At 39.2% G+C, this 20,716-nt stretch overlaps 1 protein-coding gene across 1 annotated transcript in view; it reads left to right on the top strand.

Moving 5' to 3' along the window:
• Il12rb2 (interleukin 12 receptor subunit beta 2) overlaps positions 1-15,058 on the top strand; it is a 75,081-nt gene extending 60,023 nt beyond the window's left edge. The window contains exons 13-16 of the mRNA XM_047557707.1: positions 972-1,109; positions 3,631-3,721; positions 6,693-6,792; positions 11,971-15,058. Of these exons, the coding sequence (XP_047413663.1) occupies positions 972-1,109; positions 3,631-3,721; positions 6,693-6,792; positions 11,971-12,540 (899 nt within the window). The 3' untranslated portion in view covers positions 12,541-15,058. The remainder of the gene's footprint in view (positions 1-971; positions 1,110-3,630; positions 3,722-6,692; positions 6,793-11,970) is intronic.
• Positions 15,059-20,716: the final 5,658 nt, after the last annotated feature.

Genomic DNA, 20,716 nt, shown 5'->3' with positions numbered 1-20,716 from the left:
TTTGAGAGTTCACCCCAAAACCCTCACCCTGCAGAACACTGGTGAAGATTGCCTGCTTTCTAAAAGCTACCAACATTCATGTTTCCTGGGGGAGGAAAACAGCATGGGTGCATTGCTCAGAAAGCAAAATCTTCCCTTCAGAGTAACTGCAGGGATGTTGGAGAGCATAAGGAATTGAAATCCATGCGAACAGCTGCCAAATAAACCTAATCTTGGTACCATTGCTCTAGTTGTTAATGATTGATTTCATGTCAAACTGAAGCAGACCATCATGTTAAGCCCTATAAGCTCAGAACCCGGAACCTACAAAAATGTTCAAAGTCACAATTTTAAAATGTTAAATAAATGTCCATTCTATCTTTTGTGAGTACTGGGCATTGAACACAGGTGCATTTTACCACTGAGTTACATCACTAGTCCTTTCTTTTTACTTTTTATTTGCGACAGGGACGTGCTAGGTTGCTGAGGCTGACTGACCTTAAACTTGTGATCCTCCTGCCTCAGTCTCCCAAAGTCACTGGAACTGCAGTCATGTGCCACTACTCTCAGCTTGTCTATTTTACTAATTGCTAAACATAGCTGTTTAAAAAATTCCCTTACCTTGAAAACAATTTGTATATTTAATTTCCCCCCAAGCATTCTCAAATATACCTGATAAACACCAGAAACACTGGAATTACTACAGCTAAATTATTTCAAAGACACAAGTAGCAAAAAACATTTATAAGATTTTACCACACACACAAAAAATATTTAGTTTATTTGATACACTATGGAGTGAGGCCTTCATAAAGGACAGTTCTAGGCCCTACTAATGTATTAAGTCCTGATGAATTAGGACAATTTAAAAATGGTAATGTGCTTTTTTCCCTTTCAAATTAAATGAAGCATTAAATAATGCAAATGAGTGAAAGTCCACACTGATTTAACAATTTCCTTCAATATATGCTTTTCTTTCATTTTCCTTTCAGAAATTCCTTACAGCCTCTCCCAAAATTCATATCCAATAAACAGCCTACAGCCCAGAGTGACATATATCCTGTGGATGACCGCTCTGACAGCAGCTGGTGAAAGTCCCCAAGGAAATGAAAGGGAATTTTCTCCACAAGGTAAGAGATGACTTTAGAGATCATGAGTCCACCTTGTATTCTTACACAAGTGTACACTCCCACTACATGCAGCCTAGAGAACATCAAATTTTCCTTAATTCTCTAATTACTTTCTTGCTGCCACACCTTTGCACTTGCTGTTTCCCCAAACTGGAGTGCCCTCTCACTCCACTGTCTGCTTAGAAAGTGTCAACTCATTTTTCAAAACTCAGCAGGAATCTTACCTCTTTCCTCCTCCTGCAAGCCTTCTCAAATGCACCTCGATCTTCCCTTCCTTGAACCCTCCCTACTCAAATTTGTCCATCCAGTAGGCAGGGACTGACATCCATTTATCTCTGTCCTCAAGGTCTAGAGTGGTACCTAGTACATATCCACTAAACTTTTGTTCAAAGAAGGAAGAATCACATCAGCAAAAACAGCAGCACTTACTGTATATTGGGTAGTTACTATATAAGTCATTCTGTGAAGTGCTACTACTGTAACAAAGTTCCAGAAACTGAGTGTCTCAACCAACAGAAATTTATTGTCTCACAGTTCTAGAGGCAAAAAGTCCAAGATCAAGGGATTAGCAGGGTTAGTTCTATCTGAGGGCTGTGGGAGGGGATCTATGCCTGGTCTTTGCAAGTTTCTGATAGTTTGCAGACAACCATTGAAATGTTCCTTGACCTATACATCTCTGCTTTCATTTTGCATTCTCCCTGTGTCCAGTTTTCCTTTTTATAAGGACACTAGTTATATTGGATTAAGGACTCATCCTTCCAGTACTCACCTTAATAATATCTGCAGTGACCCTATTTTTAAATAAGGTCACATCCTCAGGTACTGGGGGTTAGGACTTCAGCTATGAATTTTAAGTGTACACAATTCAAACCATAACACATACTTTGGCTAATGTATTCTTACCAAATTACATGGCTATCCATGTATGTTTCACTTAATATTAAATATATTTTAAAATGAGGGAATTGTACTAGTGAGATAACTAAGATGAAGGAAGGCTATCCAACATCACAGAAATGTAAGTGGCAGAACTGTAAACGAAACTCACATTTTAGTTACTTCAGTTAAATTTGAGTGTATGAGTAAGTGACCCAGCTAACATGGGCTTCTCTCTACCTGCTAAGTCACACTGTTCTCTCTGGTTGTGCTCATTTTGCTTCTGCTCTAAGCATGAAACAAGCTGTTCTTGCTTTATGACATGGAGCATCAAGTTGATCATTTCAGGACTTTGTTATTCTGTCAGGAAACTCTCCTTGGGAAAATTGACAAGCTCTCTTCCTAGCTCTTCTATGAATGGTAAGGTATGAATAATTAACATGGACTAAAGACCCAGCAGCTTTCTACTGGTGGTTTCTCCTAACTTGTCCCATCTGCCTAGGAAGGCAGGCAAATGATGAAGTGGAAATCCTGCAGATTGTGTCCAGTGGGAGAAAGGTTACCTCCTTAGCTCTCCCATTCAGTCCTGTTAGCACATGGCCTAAGGGAATTCCTGCTTCTGCTCCTTGGGCTCCTTCCTCCCACCCCATGCTGACATTACATCTTTAGTTGTAATTCATCAGTAGTTCTCCAGGAACCTTCAAGCTAGAAATCAAACTTCTTGGTCACCAGGCCCTGCCAGGTCCTGTTAGCCATCTAGTTTTATCTTTTGCCACATACCTCAGCAGTCCTAGGATAAAGATAGACCAGTCTACCTGCACCTGCTTGAAAGTGCTGCACTCTTCCTCCTTCCTGGTCTGGTCTGGCCTTAACTTGTCCACTTGGTTGATTCCTATTCATCTTCCAACTTCTAAACTTTTGACATCATGCCATATTCAAAACCTTCCTCGGCCACCCTAGTGAGGCAGTTTCCCATGCTGTTCTCTGCTATACTGCCCATGAATGCTGTGAACACATATATCCCAGACATTATAGTTCATTGCATACATGTTTACACAGCTGTCTCCTGTACTATATTCATAGCTTCTTAAGACCGCAGAGCCCTGTCCTATTCATCTTTGCATCTCAGCACCTACTAGATCCTGATACATGGTTAATACTCAGTAAATGTTGGGTGAATTAAGGAAAAATTTCAACAAGTAGTGAAATGCTCTCGTCCTTTTCATAAGAAGGAACAGGCACAATTTCAAAGACTCTCAGTTAAATAGAGGGTTTATTCAAAGTTCGGGTAAAATAGTAGCAACCATTTCTTGTGTGCCTCAACATTCACTACGTTGCCATGTACTTTAAGTACACCATCTCTGATTTTCATAATCACCTGGAAGGTAGATATCATCATTTACATTTTGTAGATCAAGAAACTAAGGTCCACAGATCACAGTAGCAAAGGTAGGATTTAAACTCAGAACTCCTTTCTCCCTAACCAAATGCACAAAAATGGCTTGGCCTTGTTCCTAGTCCAGCTACCCAAGAGCTGTGAGTAGGGCCCAGAGGGTTCACCCAACAGGTTAAGTTTTATTGCTAGGTCAATGTTTTGAAATAATCATTGAAGATAACTCAGTAATAGGATTTTCTAACTTTTCAGGTAAAGCCAATTGGAACACATTTGTGGCACCAAGCATTGGCATTGCCATCATCATGGTGGGCATTTTCTCAATACGTTACTTCCGGCAAAAGTGAGTTGGTCATACCTACCTTTTTGGTGAATGCATTTTTAAAATAATAATAATAATATCCATTACTGCTATGAATCAGGCAAATGGACACACTCAAACATTGCTGATGATAGAATAAATTTATTCAACCTTTATGGGCAACAGTACGTGTCAGGTTTTAAAAAGTGTACCAATAATGTAGCAATTCCTAACAGATATTTATTCTAAATATTTCATAGATATATGTAGGTAGTAGAAAATGTTTACTAAAATATTGTTCATAAAGAAAATATTTAAGTAACCTAACTACCCAATCCAATGGGACTGGTTAACTAAATCACAACATATTGCATAACTATAACATATTATGTATCTATTACAGATGATATAGAAGAAGCTGGGCACGGTGGCACACACCTGTAATCCCAGCTACTCAGGAGGCTAAAGTGGGAGGATCATTTGAGCCCACAAATTTTAGGCCAGCCTGGGTAACATACCAAGATCCCAGTTCAAAAAAAAAAAAAAAAGAAAAGAAAAGAAAATGCTATGAATATTTTATATATTATACTTTTAAAAGCAGTTTGCAAGACAATATATATTTTAATTTCTTAGAAATACTGAATACATACAAACATACATATGAAAGATGTTATCAGTTGGTTGTACATAATGTGAAAGCCAAAATATGCAGGGCATAATAGCACATGCCTATAATTCCAACTACTCAGGAGGCTGAAGTAGGAGGATTACAAGTTCAAGCCCAACCTGGGAAACTTAGTGAGACCCTGTCTCAAAATAAAAAGGATTGGGTGCATAGTTCAGTGGTAGAGTAGAACTGGGTTCAATTCCCAGTATCACATATACGTACTTTCTCAACCAGGTAAAAGGAAGCTTAAATAAAGGGCTAATATAGTGGCTTCCGTCACCAAGAACCTACACTCCTGTTTTTCTGCTCCACTGTCCTGACATAACTTCCATCCTCAAGTTCACCTCATGATCCAGTAGTTGCCATCATAACATCAGAAACTATAGTCACCGTGCTTTCATTTGCCAACTACAGGAGGAAGGAAGGAGAGTGCCCATATTTCCTTTTTAAGGAAGCTTCAAGAAGTCACACATAACATTTGGGTTATGAGTTACATCTCATTGACAGAACTTGGTGAGGCAAGAAAGGCTTAAGATTGTGGTCTTTTAGTTGGGTATACTGTCAGCCCACTAAATGAGGATTCTTTCCCTAGGAAATAGAGCAAAATGGATTTTGGGAGGCTATTAACATTCTACTCCAAAGATATACAACACAGTATTAATAGTGGTTATATCTGGGAATAAAATCAAGGGTAATTTTAGTTTTTTCTATTTAACTATATTTTCTAAAATTTTCTTAGTAAACATGCATTATTTTGTGAAGAAAAATATTTAGTTCATTTTTTGATACAAAACTTTCTTCAGATGTCAAGTAAAGAAATAGAATAAATCAAAGTAAAACTAACTCAACATCATTTTACTAGCCATTGAAGTTGTCTGGAAAGCTTTAGTTTATTGAAGATCCAATGTGAGATATGTCAAAGCAGAACTCTCTTAGGTATACTTTGAAAAAGTTTAATTCAAGAGTCAACTAGAGGGTTGGGGCTGCAGCTCAGTGGTAGAGCACTTACTTCACATGTGCGAGGCACTGGATTCGATCCTCAGCACCACATAAAAATAAATACATAAAAAGATATTGAGCCCATTTCTAACTAAAAAATGTATTTTTTAAAGAAAGAGTCAACGAGGATCAATATATAGGTTCTTTATGGAAATAGTGGGAATCAAGGTGAAGACTAAACTGCTGTTTAAAAAAAGAAAAACTCAGGCTGGGCAAGGTGGCTTGGGAGGCTGATACAGGAGGATCACAAGTTCAAAGTGACTTTCCGTAACAGGCAACTCAATAAAATACAAAATAGGACTGGGGATGCGGCTCAGTGGTTAAGTGCCAGTGAGATCAATCCCTGGTACCCCCTGCCCCAAATCAGGAAGACCAAAATACAGTGTTTTAAATAAAACAGCTTATTTTCCTCCCATAGAAGAGTTCTGAGGGAAATCATCCAGGCTGGCATGCAGCTTTGCTCCACACAGTCACTTGGGAACCTAATTTTCTTCCATATTAGTGGCCAACCATTTCTTGGCTATTGCCCTCAGTTGCTTCTATACCAGCCTACAGACCAGTGCCCATATTTCTTTGGAGGAAAATGTTTTTCTTTGTGCCACATGACAACATCTCTCATGTTAAAGTTAAAAAATTATAGAGGCTTACCTTTCTTTGTCAAAGTTTAATAAAGCTAAGTCCTTGAAAATGTTTCATACTGGTCTTAAAATTTTCAAAAACTAGGCAAAATATATGTCACATGCATTTATAAGAAAAGCTTTTTGGGCTTTTTTTCCTTCTATATCATTAAAGACCTGTATTTTCTCTGATCACCAAGTATAAACATTGCTAACATACTTATGTTCAAGCTATTTATATCATATTATATTCTGGGTTTTTTAAACTCAGCATAATAATTTATTAATCATTATAAATTCTTTGTAAATATTCTGATTAACTCAGTTGTAAGTTCCCCAAGGAACAGGATCAGGTATTCTTATTTGCTTTTCTATATCCCCAACATGAGGCACCATGGTGGTCATATATTTAGGGGCTTAATCAGTATTTGTTGAATGAATGCATGATAGTGCATTAGATTGTGGTTGATTGCTAAAAATTGCATTGAGCAAAAATTTCATAGTTTATTTAGCAACCCCTAAGTGGCTGTATAGTGACTCTTTATTGTCAATCTGAACTTCACAGGAAACTCCTCCAGTCTTGGATAAAGCATTGTCTTTGTCCTTGAGGATTTATATTTTACTCTTTGCATATTAAAGCAACCCCCACACCAAAATCGATGCATCAAACACCTGTATTTCCATGCCACTGTGTGTGTTTAATCAAATGTCATTATTTTCTTATCTATAGGGCATTTGTTCTCCTTTCATTACTCAGACCTCAGTGGTGTAGCAGAGAAATTCCAGACCCAGCAAATAGCACTTGGGCCAAGAAATATCCCATCATGGAGGTAAGGCATAAAGCCTCAGTAGGCAGTCAGTGGGTTGCTAGTGATGACCACATCAAGGTTCTCACTGTAGTTACAAGGAACCCCGGGAGCCAACATCGTATGGATAAGCTGATGTCACTCATGCTGAATTACTACTGTCATGTCTCTGTTTTCTTCCTGGACTGAAGAGTAACCCTATGCACTGGGATTTCTGAAGTTTATACAACAAAAGACTAAAAGACCCATAGTGTTCCAATCCTCTATAGGTCTTACATTCCCCCTTCTTCAACTCAGCTTATATCAAAAGAAATAAATGTATTTTTTCCATTTGCTGAACACTAGTCTGAGCACTGCCTCATCCATTCAAGATAATTGAAGCTTTTGACTTTCTCAATCCTGATTGAGTATAGAACAGATAAATAAAAACAATACTATTTTGGTTTTGGCAGGAAGCCAGTAAGTCATTCCATTGTGCAAAGAAAATGTTTTAAAGGAGAGGTTGCTCAGTTGGCAGGTGAAGGGGCTAAGGGTAAAGGAAGTGAAGGGAGCTACTGCTGTTGCTCAGCAAAAGGAGGTGAGACGAGCTCACAAGGCAAGATGGGCCATTGCTAGTGGAGGGCCTGGAAAAATAGAAGGCATCTGTATTATGGAACAAGACTGTGCATTTATGAGGAGCAGTAGGTGAGGTAGGGAATGGGCCAATATCCTTTCCATTGCCCAGGGCCTTGATAGTCCCAGACTCCCTTTCTCTCAGACCTTACTTAAGTCCATCTCCTCCAAGATTCTTCTCTTTAATCATCTAGTGCCACTTTCTGTCATCCATACCCCTCCTCGGCCAGAAGTCCAGTACTCCTAGACTCTGCTTTGGGAAGGAGCTGATCCCAGCTATCTCTGCTTTAGGAATTCAAGTCACTGTAGTTTAGTGCCTTTGCAATCTGGCCAGAGGTCAGCCCTGCCTCTACCACTACAATGTGTGAGACTCTTGAGCAACTTATTCTACTATCTGAGCCTAGCTTCATCCTCTGTACAAAAGGAATAAACAATATGTCCTTTGTATACTGCTGTGAGGACTAAATAATGTGAAGTACCAAGGTCATACAAAACAAAGATCATTTACTCTCTTTGTAGGAAAACCCATACTTTATGACTCCTCTCTATGGAAGGATTTGTCCCTGTTAAGTCACAACAGTGATAATAGTGGTAATGAAAGAAGTATATATACAAATGTTTTGTATATATTATGTACAGCATATAATTATACTGTTATACATTCATTATATTTATATATAGCATAGTATATATCACTTATATATTACATATATTTATATAAATATGGATACTATATAGCATATATTATATATTATATATACTATATATTTATTCTACTATATAACATAATATATAAATATATTTCAATGTGTATTTCTATATATATATGCATTTCTATGTAATATATATTTAATATGTATTCCTAATATAGAACACATTATATATATGTTAACGTGAATACTGTATACTACATTGAGTATACTATATAAGTATACTATAAATAGTATTTATTTATATGTATTTCTATAATATATATCTATATATTACTTTCTATGTGCCAGGCACTTTTTAAATTATTATTATTTTTACTATTACCTAAGTTGCTTAGGCTGACTGAATTTGTGATCCTTCTTCCTCAGCCTCCTGAGACACTGGGATTATAGGCACTTTTAAAACATTGTATACATTAACATTTAATCCACACAACAGCTTTAAGAGGTTGTGCTAACCTGGGCTCAGTAGCCCATGACTGTAATCTCTACTTGGGAGGCTGAGGAAGGAACATCTCAAGTTTGAGATCAGCCTCAACAACCTAGTGAGACCCTGTCCCAAAATAAAATAATAAAATGGATTGGGGATGTAGGTCAGTGGCACAGTGCCCTGGGGTTTAATCCCCAGTATTGCAAAATAAACAAACAAACAAAACTTGAAAAGAGGTTGTGCTATTATTATCCTCATTTTTCAGATGAGGAAAATGAGGCAGAGAGAGGGTTCCAAGCAACTTGTGCAACATCAGTTAGCTAATAGAGGATGGAGTCTCTATTAGGCTTGTTAGGATTCACAAACAAGCAATATGTGCTGTCCACCATCACAATGGACATCCCAAAAGATCTTTAAGCACAGTTTGAGTGGAATGTTTCTAGTTGTCCAAGCCTCTGAGCTGAACAGACTCACTATAGAATGTGCACACTAGCCCTCACTTGGGTGGCAATATTTCGATGATTCATGGAAACACTCTATAGCCACAAGGCCTTAGAAGGACGCCTCTGCTGGTATTAGAGGGCTTCAAGAACCAGGAGTTGAAACAGTTGAACATGAAATTCTCTTCCAATGCTGAGATTCCAAGGTGTTAAAAGCCTAAAACAGCACAAGGGAAGTAGCTCTGGGTCAGTTGCAGGCAACAGCCTTCAAACTGTAGCTTTGGCATCATGACCTCTGCCTGCCTATGCACAGGCGATATAGGAGATACAGAGCCACAAGCTTAGAAGAAATGCTAAGAAAAATGTGCAAAAGTTTTAGAGGAAGTAAGGTAGGAAGAAGGTAACAGAAAGGATACAAGTGCCCAAGTTGTATATCATTAAGTACATTCATTGCAGCATTATAAGTAGAAGCAAAAAATTGAGTATCATGTAAAGTCCACCCAGGTGAATACATACAACAGGATATTTTGTGACTACTAAAAAAAAAAGGACATATCTATGTGCCTAAAGTTCTTTGACATACTTGAAAGAGGAAAAAAAAGCAAAGTTTATAACAATGGTCTAAAGTGGGTTCTAATCTGCATGAAAGGAAGGAAATTTTTTATACATACCCTCATACACAGGATATTTCTGGAAGCCTACATAGGATACGTAGGAAACCAATAATGGCAGTTGCATCTTGGGGAGAATGTCGGAAGTATGAGGGTCATTTTATTTTTGTTAAATATTCCTTTTGAACCTAAAAAAGTTTTGGGAAACTATGTGCATATATTTATTTGCAAAAATAACCTGCGAAATTAGAAAATTTAAAAAACTTTTTAGGTAACTTAAACATGGTGTAAAATAAAGACCTTGAAGCAACTTCAGAATGCCATGTAGCTTGACCCTTGAAGTGGGTTGGCTGTTTTTAAGGAGCCATATTGCCTTCCTGGTGCCTGCTGAAGGCAGACAGCAGGAATACAATAAACTGTCCTTTGGGGATTTAACCCAGGGCCTTGTGCTTGACAGATAAGCACTCTACTAACTGAGCTATATTCCCAGCCCCCACTACCAGTTCTTATATGACTGAAAAAACCATGTGCCTTAAAGCTCTGAAGGAAAAGGCCAAATCATAAAAGGGATCACTGGGATGGTATCCAGCTTGTAAAAGCTTAAAATAGTGTCCATGAGGTTCCTGGGCCAATGAAGGCTTATGAGGCCTTCCCCTCCAGGGCTTGGCCAGAGGGCCTAACTCTGTGAAAGGTCTGAGGAGCAACTTCTCTGGGTATAGCCAAGGATTTAATGGAGGCAGAGTGAACACCTCAACTTGTGAAAACAACCAGCCCTTTCCACACCCTGCCTAATCTCTCCTACATCTGTGGTAGCAGCACTTTGGCAGCTCTGCCTCCCACAGCTGCCAGCCATGTTCCAAGCCAGATCAACATTCCAGGGCCAGTTCCGGTAGTGATCCAAGGAGACTTCCAAGAGAAGCACATATCTGACCCCTGCTAGCTCTTGTGAGGGACTTCACTGAAATCTAACAGTCCCATCACTCACTTTCTTGACCTTTGCCATGTCCAAGGCAAGGGTGGGGACATCAGAAGTCAGTAGACCAAACTGCACCCTTTTGCACAATCTGTCACTTGACAAATAAGAAAACTGAGGCCCAGACGGGTTGGTCGAGTTTATCCAGGCCATAGAATGTTGGAGTTGGGACTAGTCCTCAGGGTTTGCCCTGTCCCAAGGCTATTTTTATTTTTTGTCATTCTACTCTTCCCTTAATACATGGTCCCTAGTAGCAGATGGCTTGAAGTCTTGTAAAAAGAGGAAGAAAAAAGTAGTGCAAAGCATCATGTGCCAAGAACCCAACTGGTGGTTTCCTCACTCCTGGAGGAGTCGTTTAAAAGGAATGTCCACTAGAGGTTTAATGGAAAGGGAAGAGGCCAAGCAAAGGACAGTGGAGCAAATATAAGCAGGGTGAAGTGTGTCAGTGGCACTACAAGAATGTGTCAAGTAATTCTGGACCATGGATGAGGGAGCAGCCTGAGAAGGGAAACAAGGAGAAGTAGAGGAAGGAGCAGGAACACATGGCCAGGTTTTATACATAGCCTGATGCATTAAACTTTCAGAACTCTGCTTTAGAAAAGTCAGGCAGTTCATGTGTGGGATAGTTTTTAGGATGTAAGGAGTTCAAATAAAGACTGGTAAAAGCAATATTTGTCAAGTGCCCAGGACTTGGATTCAGGAATGGGCAGTGAGTTCGTTAAGGAAAGAGATATGACATTGAAGAGCTGGTAACCAATAGGATACTGAAAAAGAGAAAGCAAGATAATTATGAAAATTATATGCTAATTTTTATGTTATAAACAAAATTAGCTAAAGGAAAAAAAAAAAAGATAAAAAGCTTCCAGAAAAACTATTCAAGTGGACTTTCTTAAAAGCAGATCTGATGAGGACATTATCTTGCCTGAAACCTTTTTAGTAGTTCCATCAAAGTGCAAACCCCTTAAGCATTCCTTACAAGTCCCTTCATGATGTGACCCTCTCCTATTTCCAAAGCTTCAGTTTCCCAATAAGAAGAAATAACCAGCAGGTTCCAGAATACATTAGTCCTCTTTGCTTACCACCTTCTCCCTGGGATATACTCCACACCTCTCAGAACTCGGGCTCCAGCATCACTTCATTCACCTCCCCTTGACAGAAACAGATTCAGCCTTTCCTTTGCAACCCCTGGTCCACCCTAGAGGAAAACAGGTAGCTCACTCACTGGCTGGGGACTGATGGAGAAGTCCCTGGCTCCTGCTGACCTGACTAAAGTTAACTGCTTCTCTTACCTCTGAAAGTCAAGAGCCCAGTGTTCCACTTAGGGCTGAGGCAGTGCAGGTTCTAAGACCTCTGGGAACCCTGGAAAACTAGTCTGTTGGAGTTGCCCATATAGCAATATGAGCTGCTTCTTCTTTCCTTCTCCCAGGAGAAGACACAACTACCTTTGGACAGGCTCCAGATATCCTGGTCCACTCTGGAAGAACCTGAGCCCCTGGTCATCAGTGAAGTTCTTCATCAAATGACTCCAGTCTTCAGAAACCCCCATTTTCTCAACTGGTCAGTAAAGGGACAAGGAGTCCAAGGTCACTTTACCTCTAAGGAAGGAGTCCAAGGTCACTTTACCTCTAAGGAAGACACAGTGTTCAGTGCCTCCAGCCCTTCAACTTCCAGAGCTCTCAAAGCTGAGACAAGACAACTAGTAGATTTGTATAAGGTGCTGGGGACCAGGGACCCTGACTCAAAGGGGCAAAAAACAACCAGCCCTTTGACAGTCCTCCCAGGGGACTACCTTCCCAGCCATGAGGGCTACTTACCCTCCAACATTGATGATCTCCCTTCACATGAGGTTTCTCCCACTGACCCTTTGGAAGAACTAGAGCCTCAGCACATCTCACTTTCTGTTTTCATGTCAAGTCCCCTTCACCCACTCAACTTCTGTGGTGAAAAGCTGACTCTGGATCGGTTAAAGATGGGGTGTGACTCCCTTATTCTTTGAGTGATAAGGCTTCAAGCATGAAAAGTTAATGTCCCCCCCGCCCCAACCAGCACAGTATGCCCCATCTACCCAGCCCTTACTCCAGTGGTCGTTATCCTTGGTAGCATCAGGTCTGGCTGCAGTTAAAGGGCGGATCTGCCAGCTTTCTTCAAAGTCTTAAGATTTCATCTTTCACCATGTGGACCTAAAGACGCCAACCTGAGTTCCTGACAACTGTCTTGACTATGCTAACCAGAAAAGAAAAAGGGGAGGAGAGTGGAAACAAAACTCTCAGTAGTAATTTGAGTCCAAAGGATCATTCATGCAACTACTATTTATAAAGCACCTGCCAAGCCTTAGCCTCTAGATCACTAGTGTCCAACATAACTTTGAGATGGAATGTTTTTTGCCTACACTGTCCAATACAGTATACACCAGCTACACTGACTAGTAACCATTTGGACTGTGTCTAGTGTGACTTAAGAACTAAATTTGATTGTAATTAAACAATCACGTGGCTAGTGGCTACTGCATTACATCGTACAACTCTAGATAATGGATATATTAATGAGAATTACAAGCCTTCAAAACAAGTCAACCTAGTTTTATGGATGAGGACATAAAAAATTACTGGTAAACACCAATATAAAATGGCCTCCAAAATGTTCAGAACTATCATTTGTTATTCCCAATTTTACTAGCTCTGCTTGTTTATTTTACCTGTGCCCTCTTCAGTTAATCAAGAGCAGCATGATGGTGGAGAGCTACTTAAACCCACCATGGGACCTTAGGTAAGCCAGCCTCTGTATCTCTTGTAAAGGGCTCTGACCTCTGGTTTCTTTCTGCTGCAGCTGGTACTGCCTTCAGGACCAAGGCTATCTCTGGTTCTAAGACCTCAACCTCCAGTGTTCCACTTAAAAGTTTGTCCCCCTTCTCTGAAGGCACTCATTCTCTGAGAAGAACGAGTTGGTCCTGTTACAGCCCAAGTTGGGCCTGGAAGACAATTCTCTTTCCCACATATGAGCTTGGAACATGCTACATGTTTTGCCTCTGTGGCCTCTGGCTTACCACCGTCCCCTGGTCATTGATGCTTCTATATCTTCACTGTAGGCTTTTCTGCTAAGCTGGTGGGTAAGAGTCATAATCAAACCTTTTCCCAAAGTATAGCATGAAAAGTCCAAGAACCTTTTTCGTGAATTCCCAGCAAGCCTGGGCCTAGGCTTCATCCCCTCCCAATGACTAATACAGGAGCTGAGAGAGATTCTCCATTATCCTTTATATCTTCATTTAATGAATGAAAGTATTTGTTGCAAATTTATACTCTTCCCTAACCTACCAAACTAGAAACTTGTCCACTCACAGCCCAGTCCTGTAAATAACAGTTCTCATTTAGTTTACCAAACTTCCCTCAGAGCTCTAGAAATTGAAGCCATGAACAGTTGCTGTTTGGTCGTGTTGGAACATCCTAATTCCTGCTATTCCAGACTTCACATAAGTTCCTTCCTTTGCTTTTCTATTTAGCTACAGTGCAGCAATCCCACACCATGGTTCCTTGTATTTCAGCAGCAGCTTTGGCTGGTGTGCACTAGCACTTAATGCCCTTGACTGATTTTGCCATGGGACATGACAGATAAGGCCACTTCCTCAGAAGCACCCAACTCATTACCTCTTGGCAATGAAGCAAATCTTACTGCTTTCTTGCAATGTCTATCTCCCAGCCCCATCTTCTGTTCTTTTGTTTTCTTAGTAACTTATCACCTTTTCTCTCAATCCTTTCCGTTCTCTTAAAGCCTCAGGTGATACTGCAGCACTCATTTGTCTTTAGGGAGCTTCTTTGACTCCTAAAACCTTCTAAGTAGGTTGAGGCCTCCTCACTGCTTCCCTATCATGATTTCCTTACCACTTACCTCCTCTACTGCAAACAATTTGAAAGCAGGAGCCATGGCAGGGTCTCCCTAGCACCATGCCTGGTCCATAATAGGTTATAGTAAAAATAACTGTCAACCTGCCCCACTTTTGTCTTAGTCCTTCTGTTCTAGAAACCAGCAGCTGTACCTTGTTTGCTCTTGGGGCAATTCAGTTAGAATTTGTTCTGCTTCATTTCCAGCCTTCATTCTACCTCACTTTTCATTGACAGCACTGCTTTGATACATGTGGGTGTTTCCTATTTTAAAGACATTAAGATGTCTTTGGCAGCCTCACTTTCCCAGATAAAATGTCCTCTATACATGAATGTCAGAGGATGGGTAACCTTGTTATGCTGTTGCAAGTGGTTTTCACAACCTGCTCTTCCTCCCCTTTCCTCCCCGTTAAAACTCCAGATGAGGATGCCAGATTTATCAGGACTAGGTGAAACTAGGCTTTAATTTCTCACAAAAATTAGCAATGATCTTAAATTCCAATACCAACTCAGAAATCTCTTCTTTATTGTAATCCAAATTCCATAATCCTCTGGGACCTAAATACTACAAATAGAGTGCTTAAAGTTTTGTATTTTTTTGTACCAGGAATTGAACCCAGGGGCACTTAACCCCCAGCCCCCCCCCCTTTTTTTTATTTAGAAACAGATTCTCATTAAGTTGCTTAAGGCCTCACTAAATTGTAGAGGCTAGCTTTGAACTCACAATCCTCCTCCCTCAGCCTCCCCAAGCCACTGGGATTACCAGCGTGCACCACTGTGCCTGGCTTTGAGTTCATTCTTAATGAAATCATGGGAATCCACATCATCTCTTCTGTGGAGATCCTCACCATGAGTTGTTCCTTAAAGGCCCTCCTCTCTTTGCCAGACACCAGAGATTCTATTTCCTGGTTCTTTGTCTACATTTCAGGCTAGGAAGGTCAAACTAGTATTAGTGTTTTCTCTTTACTGCTTTCTTCCCTCCACCCTGTCCCAATTTTTCAGCTTCCATTAATAGCCTACAGCTGCAGCACACCATGACCTGGAGCCTGAAAGAGATGCCAAGCTGCATACATCAGTCAATTCCGTGTTCAACTCATTTCTCCTCACAAGGTTCTATCCTTTTCTGTCACCTGATGCAGTTGTTTCCTATCCCAGTACCACTACAAAGGCTTATTTTCCTTTTCCTAGTCTTACAGAACTCATGGATGTTCATATTAAACATCTTGATTTAAGGCTAATGGGTGAACCTTCATGAGTCAAGCACTCTCTCAAATTTAATAGATCAGAAAGTTCTCTTCTTCCCTTCTTAAAAAAAATAAGTAATTTTATCAACTGACTGATGAAAAAAATAAATTTGGATCTTTACAAGTAACACAACTTTTACCAGAATAAGTTTACACAGATTAAAATTAAAACCTTATAAAACACACAATGTTTCCAACATTGTGCCAAAAATTGCTTCCTTAATAAAGCACTTATACAGATCAGGACAAGAAATGCTAAGACTTCAAAGAAGAACTGGACTCTGAGCAGGTGTATCATAAAGTACATGTTAATGGCTAATAAGCATGAAAAAATCACCTTGAATCAAAGAAATGCAAATTATTAAATACTATTTCACACTTATCAGATTAGCAAAGATTACTGAAAAAATTAGCCAGTATTAATCAGAGAAACTGGTGTTAGCATTTTTCTGGAGTGCAGCTGGGCAATATTCAATACAATTTGAACATGCAGCTGGGCATGGTGATGCACATTTGTTATCCCAGCTACTCTGGAGCTGAGGAAGGCCAGCCTCAGCAATTTAGGGAGATCCTGTATCAAAATAAAAAAGGACTAGAGATAGAGCTCAGTGGTGAAACACTTGCCTGGCATGTGCAAGGAGGCCCTGGGTTCAATCCCCAATACCATTTCAAAAAAAGAAACTGAATACATAACTTTATCCCTATCAATGTAGCCCAGAGAGTGGTATAAATAGCCTAAATTGAATGCAGGATTCCTCAACAGCATTGATGAAAATAGTGAGGTGTGGGAGAGCCTCAATCACCCTTCAGTAGGGACCTGGTTAAATGATACATCTGTACAATCAAGCGCTGAATTTCAAGGAATCTGACTCCACTAGTTTTGACACCCCATTACTTTAGATTCTATATAGAACAAAAATGCTAAACTGTAATGTCATTATTTCATATATATATATATATGGGGGGGTAGTGCTAGAGATATAACCCAGGGCCTCCTGCATGCTAGTCAAGTGCTGTACCACTTAACTACATCCCTAGCCCTTTCCAAAATTTTGAGACAGGGCTTCAAACTAAATTGCCCAGGCTGGTCTTGAATTTGTTATCCTCCTTCCTCAACCTCAGTAGTTGGGATTTACAGGTTTACAGGAGTGTATTACTACACCCAACGATTACACTATTTGAATTAAAAAAAAAAAAAAAAAAAGGCATCAAGACTACGTTTGACTCAGTTCTGTGGCTCGAGTTGTTGAAATGCAAATAAACATCTTTCCTTCATGCTATAACTGGCTCCACACTTTGCTAGTAGGCATTTTATTCACAAATGTCAAAACTATTCTAAAGTACGTTCCTCTCAGGCTTCAATCACGTCTGTAATTATGAGCTGTCATAGGATCCTTTTGAATCAATTCAGGTCACTTTTTTGTACTGGGAATTGAAGCCAGGGGCACTACTCTACCACTCAGCTACATACCTAACCCTTTTTATCTTTTTGAGACAGGGTCTTAACTGTTAGAGGCTGACCTTGAACTTAACTTCCTGCCTAAAGTCAGAATGCCTGGGATTTATAGGTGTGTTCCACTGTGCTGGCTTCAGGCTCCTTCTCAACTTTCCCAACAAAAGGAATTCTACAATGCCTGTCAGGTGAAGTTCAAAATACCTTCCCTTTCCAATTTTAGACATTTTACCACCTATAGGCAGCAAGAATCAAGGAAACGCTGTAAGGGGAATTATGAGATTCTCCAAGAATAAATTTTCTCAAGGACCCAGAAATTTCACTGGAAAAGCTTAAAACATTCATACCCCTGGTGTTTTCACTAATTAGGAAACTAAAAACATTTTCGTAATTGGATGAAAACTAGCAAAACAAAAACCTACTTAAGATCTCAATCCTCTTATTAACTAAGGTAATCACCATTTTACCAAATTAATATATAATGTACCTCTTTGCACACATCAGCAACAAGGTGACCTTTATCACCTTAAGACATTTTTCTTGTGGCTCAATCAATCCAGAGACTCCCTCTCCCACCTCCCATCTCTCAAGGTAAAAATAGGAATTCCCAAAATTTCATTTAGAAACAGAAATCTTAACTTTATTTATTCCATCACAAAGGGAGTAAAAGACCATTTGCCTTCTTTTCACAACACGGTGGAAAATACTTGTTTCCTAAGTTATTCTCCACCCCCACACTACTGTTCAATCTAACCAGATTCTGTCCCAATTCTTGTAAACAGAGCCAACTCCCACATTTACCACTCTGTCATCTATGGCAGGATAACTTACAGAGAAGCTGTGAACTTTTTCAAAATATTACACCCACTTTTGACTTGCTTATAATAGATGAATAATTTGCAAGAGTGTTTAATAAGTCATTCCTCCAGCTACAGAGGGGAGTCTTCAAATACTTTTTCTAAAAATCAGATTATTTTTAAAGTTTAATAACCCTAGATTGATGAACCTGTAAAAGGAAACATTCATGATCCCCTGTAAGGGACATACTAGTTGAATTTTTCAATCAACAGGTTATTGGCAATTTTCCCTCACTAAACTTTGTCTATTTTTCTCTTGAAGAGAACTCAGATGTTGTATTTTTCATTTAGCTACACAGCATCAAAAGCACTTCTTTACTTCATTCAACAGGACTTCCAGCTCTAGCAAGACTCAAGATGCAAGGGATAAGTACAACTGTTATAAGAAAATAATCTAGATTTTGACATATAGTAACCAAGTGCCACTTCATCTTCAAGATACAGTATACTGTGATGAACAAAATAGTGATGGAAAGCATACGTAATATACCTGTTAGGTAGCATTACCATTTTCCCCCATGACTAGTAGCCAATGAGCATCTATCCAGGCCTGTACATGTTCAGAAGATCCTAATGTAGACTGTAGTACCTAAATAGTCCCTTCACCAATGTATAGTAAAACAATGGAACACAAAATCAAGTTGAAGCCAAATTATTTGCAGTTTTAAAGGAAGTTGTTTTACCACACACACAGAAAAACAATAGCTGGAAGTTTAATTAGAAATTTTGAATTTCCAGGGAAAATGGACAATTATCTACCTCTCAAAGTTGTTACACATCAACCATGAAAGCTCAAACCTTTTTGGCCACGTAATGGGGGAAAACAAAATCCACCTATCTTCTTGGATGTATTCTGTGATTTCTTTCCAAAATAATCCAGCAAGTTGAATAGTTTGACAAATGTTTATCATGTACTTGACCAAGTATTGTCATGTGATTGCCAATTGAAGAAACATGTCTTTGTGATTACACTCCAGGTGTGAATTCAACATACAAAGTTTCCAAAATAAAACAAAAAATGTTCTGACACTACTCATTAGCTAATATTTAGTCCCAATCTGATATGATTTCAGGCAAATGACAAGAATCAGCTACCACTGCAATTGAAGTGATAGGGTGCAAACCAAGTTGTCCAAAGCAACCTCCTGTTTTCTCCTCTGTAACACATCAATCCTGAGTATCAGCCCTTCACTCATTCCATATTTCCACACCAGTGACAGGTAATAAACCAATGAAATAAAGCCCACAAGTTGTCTCAGAACTGGTTCACCGGGTGTGAACCAATCATCCACACATTTTTCAAAGTTCATAAGTAAGTCACAATTGCCAGGTACCTTGATGTTTTCCCATTTCCTTAACAAAACATAATTCCCATGACAAATGCACCAAAAACTGCCACTCTCTCCCAAATGGGCAATAAAAAGGACGTTACTGACTTAATACCTACCTAACACCCGAAAAAAAAAAATTGGGGCAAATAACCAACTTGCATGTGTCATACTTCTCTTTTTCTTCCATTTGGAGTGGACTCCCAGTTACTTAGTACTTTATCAAAAAGGTTATAAAAATTCTGCATTTTTTTGTGTGGGGGGTATAGTATTCAGGACTGAACCTAGGGATGTTCAACTACTGACACCTACACCTCCAGCCCTTTTGTCTTCCCAAGTTGCCAGGCTGGCCTTGAACTTGAAATCCTTTTGCCTCAGCCTCCCAAGTAGCTGAGATTACAGGGAGCAAAACTTAAAACATAAAGCCACCAAAATCATTAATTTGGTGTCCAGCAGTTAGTTAAAAATAGGGTTTTCTTACCCATGTAAGAAGTACATAATTCTTATGGAAAAAATGATCAGCAACACAACCTTCCCATTGATATGGGTACTACTAAATGTAAAACCTCATGGTATTGTGATAACTTTTAGAGCATATCTGTACACTTAAGTTGCTAGACAATTCTTAGTTGAAAAAATGAAATTGGCCTTAAAAAGCTACCAGGATAACTTGTCCCTTTCCCAATTATATAAGTCAAAGTGTGAATTTATTTCACAACTTCCTGTGACGTAGGATCTAGCTTGTACCCAGAACTAAAAGAGCTCTTAGATGCTGACCTGGACGAAACAGCTTGAATAAGGACATAGAACACACTTTATAGAATGGGCTACATAAAGGTTTTGTGAATCACCAACAATTTTTGTGGCTTTTCTTTTTTGCTTTTAACCCTTTAATACCATAAAACAATTCTATGATCAGGAATGCAGTGGTACAGTGCCTGCTCAGCATTTCTAAGGCCCTGGGTTGAAGTGCCAGTACCACAAAAAAAAAAAAAAAAAAAAAAAAAAAAAAAAAAAAAAAAAAAGAACTTAGCTCAGGAATGTAAAGAACAGGCCACAGGTTAAAAGTTTGCTGACACCTGGTTTATACACAGTACTTTATTTAAGCTTCTCATGTACAGGTTATATACCTAGCTTTCACTATATTATTGGATTTAACTTCTCTGCCTGACTTAACCAATTCTCATATAAACTTCAAATTTAAAACAAAACCAAGTAGGGTCTCAGGTTTAAAGAATCATGCCCAAGGTTATACCCCACAAGTCCCAGGACATGTCTAAGCAAAAAGTTACAGCCCAAATTTCTGAAACCTGACAGACTGGGGATGTAGCTCAGTGGTAGAGTTTGGCATGTTTACAGCTTTGAGTTCAGTCCCCAACACTGCAAAACTAATGACAAAAACCCTAATGATTCAC

This window comes from Sciurus carolinensis, chromosome 1 (genome assembly GCF_902686445.1).
Source record: "Sciurus carolinensis chromosome 1, mSciCar1.2, whole genome shotgun sequence".
NCBI classification, from domain to species: Eukaryota; Metazoa; Chordata; class Mammalia; order Rodentia; family Sciuridae; genus Sciurus; species Sciurus carolinensis.
The sequence above is the reverse complement of the archived record's forward strand: the minus strand, read 5'-3'. Positions and strand labels throughout refer to the sequence as shown.